The sequence below is a fragment of the Mauremys reevesii genome, linkage group 2 (genome assembly GCF_016161935.1).
Source record: "Mauremys reevesii isolate NIE-2019 linkage group 2, ASM1616193v1, whole genome shotgun sequence".
NCBI lineage: Eukaryota > Metazoa > Chordata > Testudines > Geoemydidae > Mauremys > Mauremys reevesii.
The window spans coordinates 90,699,539-90,712,376 of NC_052624.1; the positions used below are offsets into that span (position 1 = coordinate 90,699,539).

At 42.8% G+C, this 12,838-nt stretch overlaps 1 protein-coding gene across 6 annotated transcripts in view; it reads right to left on the minus strand.

The window, feature by feature from the left end:
* The window catches only part of ELMO1 (engulfment and cell motility 1), a 448,062-nt gene that overhangs the window by 343,445 nt on the left and 91,779 nt on the right, over window positions 1–12,838 (minus strand). For all 6 annotated transcript variants that reach the window (XR_005593822.1, XM_039523397.1, XM_039523400.1 and 3 more), the window contains exons 3-4: window positions 5,881–5,921; window positions 3,294–3,366 (exon numbers count right to left, since the gene is read on the minus strand). Coding sequence is in view for 5 of the 6 variants with exons in the window: in XM_039523397.1 (XP_039379331.1) it covers window positions 3,294–3,366; window positions 5,881–5,921 (114 nt within the window). In the remaining variant the exon portion in view is untranslated. The remainder of the gene's footprint in view (window positions 1–3,293; window positions 3,367–5,880; window positions 5,922–12,838) is intronic.

A 12,838-nucleotide genomic window follows, 5' to 3' on the forward strand; every position in this document is an offset into this window, starting at 1 on the left:
GGGAAGTGGTGTACTGAAGCTTTCTTTAGCCTTCAACAAATACTGTACATCTTACATGTTTTAATTTCCTCTATGCTGCTTCCCAGTGAACGTGCACAAACATCAGCAGCAGAGGGACTGAATGTCTGAAGACTAAATGAGCTTCATAAACATCAAGACCGTGGGCACCATCACAACTCTTATTTTACATTTTAAAACCAATTACCACTGTAATTCTGAAAACAAGGAAACAAATTTTAATGAAAAAAAGTCATAAATAAGTGCTAATTTCTCGCTAACTTTTATGTTCATAGCTAGCTTATGCAGTTAGTTAACGTTTATTTTGTGGCCCCCTGCTCTCCCTCTGAAACTTGGACTCTTCCATGTAGTCATACAGTATACGGTCAGGTTCAAAATATGACAGCACCTCTAGCCCCTTCAATTCACCCTGCTCATCTCTTCTCTCTCCCCCACAACCCCTCCCCAAAAAAACCCTCCCAAAACAAAAAATGTTTAAATAATGGAAAGGTTTGCACACAAACCCCAAACAAAATTCAGAGATAAGACTAACTGTATCCTCAATTGAACTGGCTCCACAAAACACAAATATGTAAGATCAGTGTGTGAGGTTGTGTACCACATGTGTTATAATACTTTGTTTATGATAATTTCCACCTGAACTGTGAATTCCTTGCAAAAAAAAGGTGAGTTCAGCAAATATTTTTTTGTCTCCGCTGATTTTATATTGTCATGGGTTGGGCTACACCTCATTGAAACTGCTCTCAAAAACAAAGTCCTTCATTTAGGACAGTTATAAGAAGCCATTAAGCTCTTTTATGGAATCAGATAGCAGAAACAAAAGGGACCTCCAACCAAAACACTGGCATATGTCATCACCCAAAAACAAAGGCACTTGTGAGGCTGCTGAGGAATTTCAACTATGTGGGCAGAAGGTAGATAGCAAGGAAGCACCAGACATGGAAGCACTGGAAAAAAACTAAAATCCTGAAAGCGTCTAGCAACTGTGGGCAAAGTCAAAGAAACTATCCCCTTTTTTAATTCTCCTGTATCCTAGCAGATAGGCCTTTGTACATAAACAAGCAGGATTGCATCAAAGACAGAACTGGCTATCGTCAATTGACTATCATCGATTTCACCTCCTAATGGAACCACCATGCAGGATACTGAATTTTAGCTAACCACTCAAGCCAAAAAGGGGTAACAATATGTAATCATCTACATATTGTGCTTAAGTCTAACCAGGGTTAGATGGCACAATGGTAAAAATGCCACTGATGCTACCATTGGTGCAACTGCATCACTGATGGCAAATAACAGGGCTGTACTTTGCCTCTAAACAGGGCCGGCTCCAGGCACCTGCTGACCAAGCACGTGCTTGGGGTGGCACCTTGGGACAGGGAGGTGCTCGGGTTTTTTTTTTTTTGGTTCCTCAGGGCAGCGCTGGAGGGTTGTTTCTTTTGTTTCTGCGGCCCGGCGCTTGGGGGAGGGGGGGAGCCTTCAGGTGGGGCGGTGCTTGGGCGGCGCGGGGCGCTCGGAGGGGTGGGCGCTTGGCACGTCACTCGGAGGGGGGGCGGGGGCTTAGAGCAGCGCAGCGCTTGGAGGGGGACGGGGGCTTGGCACGGCGCCCGGGGGGGGCAGGGGCTTGGCGCCGCTCTCGTGGGGGGGCAGGGGCTTTGGGCGGCGTGACGCTCGGGGGGCAGGGCATCAGGCGACGCAACGCTCGGGGGGGGGTAGGGTGGGGCAGCGCTCTTCTTTTTTGCTTGGGGCGGCAAAAAAGTTAGAGCCGGCCCTGCCTCTAAATTTGATGCGCTATCATTTTTATTTTTCACTGATTTTATGGCAGTGAAGTAACCCTAAATTTGAACAGAATTTGCTGCAATTAATCGCTCTCAGAAATACTATTTAATTAAGAAATCAATTCAGTACATTGACCATCCTTGTGTAGCCCTGAGGATTAATCTGTTGGTCTGTATAAAATGTTTTTTGATAAATTTAAGTATGTAATAGGCTTATAGATTTGCAATAGCTGAAATGCAAGATACCTACATATCAACATCCTGTATGACGCTAAAGGCAACCTTTGGGACCCTTACTCAGAAAAGTAATAATAAGACAAAATACCTATGCAGATGTCTGGAGACCTTTAACTGAACCAATAACAGTAAAGGGTGGAAAAAGGGATTTTTGCCCACAAATCTAACAAGTACACCACAAATGCGTACATAACTGTCATTCATACGCACACACGTTAGCCTATGAGGCAGGTGTACCCTAACATTTCCGTGGGGGAAAGATGAAATTTGGGCATAGGAGGAAGGATTTCCGAATAATGCTCTATAAAAGGTGAAACAAATCACCATTAGGCAGGCGATACACCCATCTATCTGTTCCTGTCTACACTCCATCGCCTCCACCCCATCTACGTATCGATGCTACCCATCTACGAAGGCTATTAACTATTAATAGGCCGTAGTATTATTTCTTTCCAAAACTGTAAGTAAAAAGGAATCTAATTTCCCTTCTGCTTTACCTTCTAAAGCACCTAGTTTATGTAAGGTTAAAACCAAAACGCAATCTTAAAATAGCTTCCTCTATCAGAGGTGTTAAAAACACCCAAAGTGCTGCTGCACTACAGAGCTTATAACAGTGTATTATCATAAATATATCTCTTAAAGAACTGTGATATTTTCTAACTTTGTAATCTTGAACTGTAATCTTGAACTGTAATCTTGAACTGTAATCTTTTAACATTTACTTATTGTTTCATTGATTTTAATAAAAGGTCTTTATGACTATCTGTCTCAGTGTAAGTTCCTGTCATATACCCCGAAGTTCCTTTTATAAACTCTGTGAAGCCTGATTCAGGACGGACTTTATCTTCTGATCATACACATTGGCGAGCCAAACCCATACTATTAATATCCAATCATTATTATTAATATTACTAATTAATTAGAAAATTAATCAAATAAAATTAAATTAAGTGGATAAATTCCACCAACCCTACTAACCCACCCCAAATCAGGCTACACTTGCCTAATGGGAAGCTTCACTAAAAAAGCACTCAGATATTTCAATTACACTCCTGTATGTAGAATTATGTTATGACAGTGTTTCCAGCCAGAGTTTAGATGACGCAAGCCCGACCCATTACAACCTGGTTGGTCCAAGTACTCCAAAGTCAAAATTTAAAATTAAATTTTTCCTCTAAATTAGCTTCAAAACCAGCCTGTTAGTGCAAACAACATTTGAAATAGAATATGCAAAAAAGTCATGTCAAGTGGTTTACCTACCTTTTCTGTGATATAGAAATTGGAACTATCAGCATGTTGCAGTGCATAAATTTCATGATTCACAAGAGACCACCTTAAAAATATGAAAATATATGAATAAGAAAATGAAAGAGAAAAAAAGAAGCTTCATTACTGGTGTTTAAGATTATCAACAATCAAGTGTCCATCTGTCTCACGTACTGTCCTATCTATAGATTTCCACATGTCCACTCAACAATGAGAAAAAACAATCATACATCCAAGGAGAAGAGAGAAAAGTACAAAACACCCACAACTAATTTAACAGAATATTGTTCCCTTTCTTCTCTCCTTCCCCTGACAATTTGAAATGGAGAGCCCTCAGCTTGACCATTGAGTGATAGAAACAATGCAATAATATAGTCCTTCAAATCCCAAGGTTTAAAACTCAAAAATAAATCTTCTGATCACCTTCCATTACATTAATATCAACATTCAATATAAAGCATTTTATGAAAACAAAATTACTTTATTACAGATAAATCCTAAATGGTAGTTACATCATAGTCAAAAACCAAACAAACAAAAATTGCAGAACAGCCCCATCCTATCAACACTACTACGTGTAGTTTCCACTATAACAAGTAGGATGGACTGAACTCATTACAATAGATATGTGTGCCTATAACATAAGGCCATTATGCTGGAAAACTCTCTAGGCAGGGAGCTTGTCTTGGTGACTCCTACAGCACCAGGCACACAGATGCTCCTTAACAAATAAAAAAACAGTACTACAAAAATCTATATGCCTTTTACTATATTTTAGCTGTAGTTTCATGAACTGTAAACTAGTTTCTGTCCTTCTGTGTCACTAGTTAAAAATTAATTAAAAGAGCATTTTTTGCAAACATTAAACATGCTGTTTAAATATTACAATATGACAGAGTTTCTTCTTATTTTATAACAGGTTATGTTTAACATTTCACTTCTGTGCTGCTTGTTCCACCGATTAGGTATTTGCACAACAGCCACCAGGCTTAGAAACATAATTCACAGTTTATGTTTCTTGATTTGTGAACTGAAAGAGATGCTCAATAAAGTGGTTGCACACTCTACAGTTAAAACTCATCTCTAAAACCTGCACATAAGGGGTTTTGTGATGGCTTTCTGCACAGAAATGAGTTTTATCCCTTAATAAAGCACAAGTTAAAGCACTTTTTAATCTTCCCGGTACACAGTTTTCAGACTGAATTTAGCTGGCCAGTGGATTTTGCAAATTCTAAGGGCATGGCTACACTTGCATATGTAGAGCGCTGGAAGTTAAACCAGCCTTCAGAGATGGCAGCAGGGAAAACGCTGCAGTGTGTTTACACTGTCAGGCTTTGGCTACACTTACACTTCAAAGCGCTGCCGCAGCAGCACTTTGAAGCGCTAAGTGTAGTCAAAGCGCCAGCGCTGGGAGAAAGCTCCACCTCCCTGTGGGGAATAACGTACAGCGCTGGGAGCCGCGCTCCCAGCGCTGGGGCTTTGACCACACTGGCACTTTGCAGCGCCGCAATTTGCAGCGCTGGAGAGGGTGTGTTTTCACACCCTGCTGCAGCGCTGCAAATTTGTAAGTGTAGCCAAGCCCTTAGCTGCAAGCGCACTGGCATGGCCACATTAGCAGCTCTTGCAACGCTCCAAAGAGCAGTGCATTGTGGTAGCTATCCCAATGTGCAAGTGCCTGCAGCGTGCTTTTCAAATGGGCGGGGGGGGTATGACAGGGAGTGTGTTGTGTGTATGTGGGGGGAGAGACAGTATGTTTTGGGGCGCTGAGACTGTGTCACCATGCTGTCTTGTAAGTTCAGAAGCAGCAGACCCCCCTCTCTTCCCCCTCATCACACACACTCACAACAGCAGCATTCCACACTAAAGGCTTGCTTTGTCCCAGAGCAGATAAGCATGCTGGCTGTCAGAAATGGAGCTTTGAAAGGGGATATCCGCATGCCTGCAGCCGATTTCAACACAATGAGAAGAATGACCACTTGACTTCAGGGGATTATTGGACGTTTCCAGAGGTCAATCACAGTACAGTAATGCAACACCTTGTCCACACTGACACCCAGGCGTTTCAGCCAGGGCACAGCAAGCTTTATGCTTCTCGTGGAGGTGGATTACCAGGAGCGCTCCAGCTGCAGAGTGCAGGCACTCTACATGCCTTGCCAGTGTGGACACATCGGGAGTTAGGGCACTCGGGGCTGCTTTAATGCACTCTAACTTGCAAGTGTAGCCAAGCCCTAAGTCTGAAGATAAAACCTTTCTGAAATCAACTTCAGAATTTAGGAAAGTCATCACTAGGGATATTTTATTTATCTTGCAGAAAATCTGTATGTCTGCTATTTATTTTATGCAGTGTTGTAGCTGTGTCGATTCTAGGCTATTAGAGACACAAAGTGGGTGATCTTTTATTGGACCAACTTCTATTGGTGAGAGAGACAAGCTTTTGTGCTTACACAGAGCTCTTCTTCACGTCTGGAAAACAAGGTTCCCCAAAGCTTGCTCTCTCACCAACAGAAGTTGGTTCACTAAAAGACATTACTACAGCCACTATTTCTCTCTGTTATTTATTTTAAGAATCAAAGGAACTTACCCATCACAAACTTCTTTTATTATTGCAGACAATGGTTTTTTCTGATTAAAAAAAGAAGGAAAATTCACTGTTAGAACATCACATCAGAGCAATTAAACATTTTAATTATTTCACTGGTTCAGTTCAATAATGCAAGCTAGTAGTACTCAGTTTTGCTTACTTTTTAATATTCAGCTTGATAATATTAAGAATTTTTGGGGTGTTCCAGGCAGCAAATTCACAAAAACATTATTGCTACACATTAGTGTGATGACAGCTAATGGTAAACAGTTATGACAAAAAGATCAAGGTACATTTTTCCACCTTTACTCCTACAGCATCAACCACGCTTGTGTGGGGCTGGGGAAAATGAAGAGGTCTTCTATGGACACTGTATCTCATGGCCTAGCAAAAGCAGAACGTTCAGATTTCAGCATGAGCATTTTTCAGGAATGACGCATGAAGCAAGCAGTAAACAGTTTGATATTTTTTAAGCTGTGTTTGTTCCTTCCAGATATCAGCTATGTGTGATGGCAAAACTACATTTTGATTAGGAAATTCAGAGAACAGAACATAATGTTTTCTGCAATTCTCCCTCCTAAATACATATTGCTTTCCTACAATAAACGTCCACTGAAAAGCAGTAAGATTCCAGTTGTGTTAACTCTGCTTTGTCGTAAATATGCAACACAACCATTTTGTGTGTTGCCACATAGCTGACTACAGAGGATTTTGTTCCTTCAAATCTCAAAATAGAAGGAACACTGTCTAGTATGGAGATGTTGCAACACCCTGAATGGTGTTATAAACGTAGCACGTGTTTCCCTAGGAAACAGTATTGTCTGGAAGAAAATAAGTCTTTGTCACTTGGAGAAAGGGGACACAACTCATTTCTAAAACACTACCATTCCGCACCTCCTCATTACTGGCTGGCTGCACAGAGTACAGCGTCAGCTGCTGCTTCTGAAAAAAAGACTATGAGTAACATTTTCAAAAGCACCCAAGAGACTTAGCAGCGTAAGTCCCACTTACTTTCAATGACCTATGGTATGTCTACAATACCAATTTTTTCCAACACAACTTACACCAGCATAAAGCCACTGCAGTTAGTATATTGCTTGTGCATGCGCATACTTCACTCCCTGTGTCAGCACTGCACATACTCACCAGGAGCGCTTCTGTTGATGGACAGTGCAGGGCAACTCACCATCATCCAATGCACTGTCTTTTGTGAAGTTTTATGGTGGAGAGAAATGAGTTGTGCAGGGGTACTGGGACTGCAGGGCCCAGTTACCATCATGCAACTTTCTCCACCCCATAATGCCATCTCTATCCCATAATTTTCATACTTAATTTGAAAATCCCTCAAACCCAAGTGGGACTTGTCACTTTCCACCATCTCTAGTAGAATCATGGAGCCTGCACTATTGTTCTGAATGTTGCAAGCACAGGACGCACAATCCTCGAGTACTTGCAGAGCCACAAGAAGAACCGCGAGGAACATAATCATTTCCTGAAGGGCAGATTGCTGGAGGACAATTCAAGGCTGTTGGTGACATTCACAGAGCAGCTGCAAATGGCGGAGTGCTGCTTCTAGGCTCGAGAAACTGACTGGTGGGATTGCATCATAATGCCGGTTTGGGACGAGCATGGTTGCAGAACATTTGGATGTGCAAGGAAACATACCTGGATCTGAGTGCTGCTCTTGCCCCAGACCTCCAGCACAGGAACACCAGAATGAGGGTATGGCTACACTTACGGTTTGCAGTGCTGGTAGTTTGCAGCGCTGGTCATCCAGCTGTGCAGGGCCAGCACTGGTGTGTGGCCACACTCACAGCTACCAGCGCTGGTGTGTAGCCACATTTGCAGCATTTGCAGCACTGTTGGAAGTGATGCATTATGGGCAGCTATCCCAGCGTTCAAGTGGCCGCAACGTGCTTTTCAAAAGAGGGGGGTGGAGTGGGGTCTAGTGTGACAGGGAGCGGGGGGAGAGAGAGAGGGGATTTTTGGAGCCAACACTGTGTGTTTAGCTTCCTGCCTTGAAAAATCAGAACATGTTTCCGACCCCTTAGTCTTAGGGCTTGGCTACACTTGCAAGTTGCAGCGCTGGTAGAGGCTTTCCAGCGCTGGCATTGCACCCTGCCACACCTGCCACACCACACCAGCACAAGCACAGCTCTGCCTGCGCTGCTGGCTGCTGGCTACACTGGGGTGGGGCGGTTGCAGCGGCTGGTGATCAGCGCCAGCTGCATCTGTGGACACACACACACACGCTTTATTGGCCTCTCGGGGAATAAGGAGATATCCCAATGCTTTTAACTAAAATTACTCCCTTTGTTTTGTTATGCAGCCTGTCTTTGTTTTGTTGTGAACCTCTGGAGCCCGCTACCGGGCTGCTTCTACCCGAGCTGTTATCAGCTCCTGTTTGCTGTGATCAATCTGTGAACAATCAAATGAGATCCTCCTCCTGTTGTGAACAACAGCTGTGGAGCTCCTCCGTTGCCGCTGCTGCTATCTAAAAACAAACATAGCTCCTGTTTGCTGTGATCATCTGTACCTGGCTGTAAACAATCAAATGAGAGCAGGCAGGGAAACAGCAGGCTGTTTGCAATTAAGAGTTAAGACTAAGGGTCAGAAAAATGTTCTGATTTTTCAAGTCAGGAAGCTAAACACACAGTGTTGGCTCCAAAATCCCTCTCCCCCCCCCCCCCTGTCACCACTAGACCCACCCCCCCCTCTTTGAAAAGCACGTGTTTGGCTACTTGAATGCTGGGATAGCTGCCCATAATTCATCACTCCCAACAGCGCTCCACACACGCGCTGGTAGCTGTGAGTGTGGCCACACACCAGCGCTGCTCCTACACAGCTGGATGACCAGCGCTGCAAACTACCAGCGCTGCAAACCGTAAGTGTAGCCAAGCCCTTACTTCTTAATTGCAAACAGCCTGCAGCCAACACGACTCCCCGCTGTTTCATTCGCTCCCTGCCTGCCTCTCATTTGATTGTTTACAGCCAGGTACAGATGATCACAGCAAACATGAGCTCTGTTTGTTTTTTAGATAAGCAGCAGCAGCAACGGAGCTGTTCATAACAAAACAAAGAGAGGCTGCATAACAAAACAAAAAGTAATTTATAAAAGCATTCTGGGATACATCCTTATACCCTGGAGGCCAATCACAGCGCTGGTGTGTGGCCACACTTGATGACCAGCGCTGCAGCACCAGCGCTGGAATCCTTATTCCCCATGCTGAGTGAGGTGTACGGCCAGCGCTGCAGCCAGGGAGTTGCAGCGCTGGAAGTGCCCTGCAGGTGTGGACACTTACTAATTGCAGCGCTGGTGGAGGCTTTCCAGCGCTGCAACTCGCCAGTGTAGCCATACCCTGAGAGCTTCACTAATAGTGGAGAAGCAAGTGGTGATTGCACTGTGGAAACTGCAAATCCGGAAGTCAGTGGGAAATTCCTCTTCTCCTCACAGGCCCAGGAGATCCAATATCTCCTGTCTATTCCAGGCTGGAGCATGTCTGGAATTGACATGGTCAGCTGGGCAGTTGCACATAACAGTGGAGACCTGCTAGGTGTGCTCACCAAGCTAAACAATCAGGAAAAGTCATTTAAAAAATTCATATGGTTTTAAATGGCGGGGCAGGGAGGGAAGCTTCCAGTCTCCGTGACTCCTGGGCAGTGGAGTTCACAGGTGTGACCAGAGAGGTCACTCTTGGGCATTGGGAGACAGTTTCTCTAGGACTGTTAGGGTTGACATAGGTACCGCAGTGTCTACGTCCACACTGTGTTGACCTCAATACATTGACCATGGCTCAACACTTCTTGAGGAGCTGGTGTTAGTACCTCAGAGTAATGCAGAGTTTATATCAGTGGGAAACAAATTTAAGTGTAGACACATGCACAACTAGGTTGACACAAGGTGATTTACGTCGATCTAACTCTGTAGTGTAGACCAGGCCTTAGGCTTCTATACATCTAAAAGCTTGTCTACACACAAAAGTTTTATTAGTATAGTTGAAGCAGTACAGCCCTCTAGTGTGGTCATATATTGGTATAACAATGTCAACCTTAAAATTTAGGTCAACAAAGCTAGGTCAGTCAGGAGTGTGAAAAATCCACTGCAGCTATGCTGAGGAGCTAGGTCAATGGAAAAATGCTTCCATCTGCCCGCCCGGTTCCCAGGAACCCAATAGATACTATCACTCAGGGAGGTGGTATTCCCACACCAACAGAGAAACTCCTTTTGTTGGCATAGGCTTTGTCTACAATACAGGGTTATGCCAACATAGCTATGCTGGAATAGTCTCTGTAGTCATGCCCATAGTTTTGCCTGTCTGGGAAGGGGAATAAGCTACGCCAGTGTGAAAGTAGAATGAATTAGGGCTTGGCTACACTTACAAATTTGCAGCGCTGCAGCAGGGTGTGAAAACACACCCTCTGCAGCGCTGCAAATTGCGGCGCTACAAAGCGCCAGTGTAGTCAAAGCCCCAGCTCGCGGCTCCCAGCGCTGTCCGTTATTCCCCACAGGGAGGTGGAGTACGGACAGCGCTGGGAGAGTTTTCTCCCAGCGCTGGCGCTTTGACTACACTTAGCGCTTCAAAGCGCTGCCGCGGCAGCGCTTTGAAATGCAAGTGTAGCCAAAGCCTTAGATTGTAAAAGTAGAATGGATTAAAGAAATGCTGTATGTTCCTTTAAGCAGGAATGAGGAATGTTGAAATAAAGTTGTCAGGAAGAGAAACATTAAGGTATGGAACAATGGGTCCACTTAAGCTAATGGTGGGACATTAGCAGGAGATCGGTAAGAGTTAATAAGGAAATAAGATATGTGTGTCTAGCTCCAGGTAAACATAGCAGTTCTGTTACCTTTGTTATCTTGTTAAGTTCCTGCCCTTTTTATCTGTATAAATAAAGTAGTTTAAGCCTTGCATGGCACTCTCACATTATCTGGGTGTATTAGCAGAGTGCTTTGCTAATAAAACAGAGTGGTCTGACAAATTGTGAGTCCTGAATCTGACTTTGACACCAGCCTAAGGTGCCTTTATATCAGTACAGCTGCGTTCACACTAGGATCAGGGGGTGGCTATGTTAGTCAGTATCCACAAAAACAACAAGGAGTCCCGTGGCACCTTAAAGACTAACAGATTTATTTGGACATAAGTTTTTGTGATTAAAAAACCCACTTCTTCAGATGCACACTAAGAGTTGCAGTCAGATAGCTATTTCAGGTTTTGTTTTGTTTTTTTAAAAAGACCTATAAATGAAATAGTTATAACAGTACAAATAACATCTGTAGATCAGGCCAAAGCCACTTTTGAAAATGGGGCTTTTGCCTTTGAAAGTTTTACCCTACCAGGTTTCATCTGCCCTTCTCACTATCTCAAACAGTCAACTAAGGGCACAGGACTTTACATATGCGATATACTCTCTTATTCCTCCATGAATTTATCTAGTTCTTTTTTGAACCCTGTTATAGTCTTGGCCTTCACAACAGCCTCTGGCAAAGAGTTCCACAGGTTGACTGTGCGTTGTCTGAAGAAATACTTCCTTTTATTTGTTTTAAACCTGCTGCCTATTAATTTTATTTGTTGACCCCTAATTCTTGTGTTATGAGAAGGATTAAGTAGCACTTCCGTATTTACTTTCTCCACATCAGTCAAGATTTTATAGACCTCAATCATATCCCCCCTTAGTTGTCTCTTTTCCAAGCTGAAAAGTCCCAGTTTTATTAATCTATCATTTCTATAATAATATCTGTAATATAATCTATAATATCTATTAATTTCTCTATATTGTGCCATAGTCACTTGGTTATATGAAATAATTTGATACTTGAAACTCAAAACTTAAGAAAATAAAGGGGCAACAAGAACTTTAAGTAGTGGTTAAAAAGGAAGGCACAACAACCTAAAATTTAAAAAGTTGATACAAACCGCCCTTCAGGCTTCTGCCACAGTGGGGGGAAGGAGCATTACTATAGCACTGAAATCACTCAATGGAACTTAGTTAACCATAATGAATCAATAAATGGGACCCTTCTGGGATACAAATTTTATCTTATGCTTTAGCCACTATCTAGCATCTACAGTAATTTGATACGTACTAGTAAAAGGGGCTTTATAAATTAACAACTTTACAATAAAAACTATTGAGATCCTAATTATCTTGACATCCTTCCCCTGAGGTGCCTTCCCTATGAATAACTCTGTGGACAAACTTCCTTTCCCCATTTCATACCCTATAGACTGTGACCAGTGCAAATGTTCACAGCTGTAAGCAATAGGTTGTTTAAAAACATGTGACAGCGGCCACAACTCCCTCTGTGAAATTGCTTCAGTAGAGTTACATAATTCATGGCTGCAGAGAAGACTTTGGCAGACAACACATCAAAAGTGTCATGCAAATACTACAACGCACGCTGCACAGAAGACATTCCTCTACCAACAAAAGAGTTATTTTCTTTGAAATGACAGATGGGTTAGCAACTAACTTCACTGTTCTCTCCCAAGAACCCCTTAATGTCAAGATTCCTCTGGAGCCTTGCTATTCAGTGCTGTATGAAGAATCTCTACGTTTGGACCAACATTTACAGGACAGTATTATTTAATGTATGTAGAGTACTTTGTGATAGACAACAAATAGAAGCTATCTTATTTTTTACTTATTTATTTTTAACCATGAAAGAGAAGATAAAAAGCTCCTCTCCTCTCTCCAGAATCAATCAATTCCCCAGGCTATTCTAGTGTAACAGTTTGCTAGTCTAGCTGCAAATATTTACCTGGTGTCAATAAGGGGATCATTGGGTTTTGGGTTTTTTTTTGATTATTTTTATCCCAACCCAACTCCAGAATCAGTTTTACTGTATTCAAATACAACTTTTATTGGACTTACAGTTCTGAAAACCAAATGCATTGCAGGAGTGGGGGCATGTTTAACCACCCCTTACAAGGACATTGCCCAAAATCTGACTTTTCTGTAG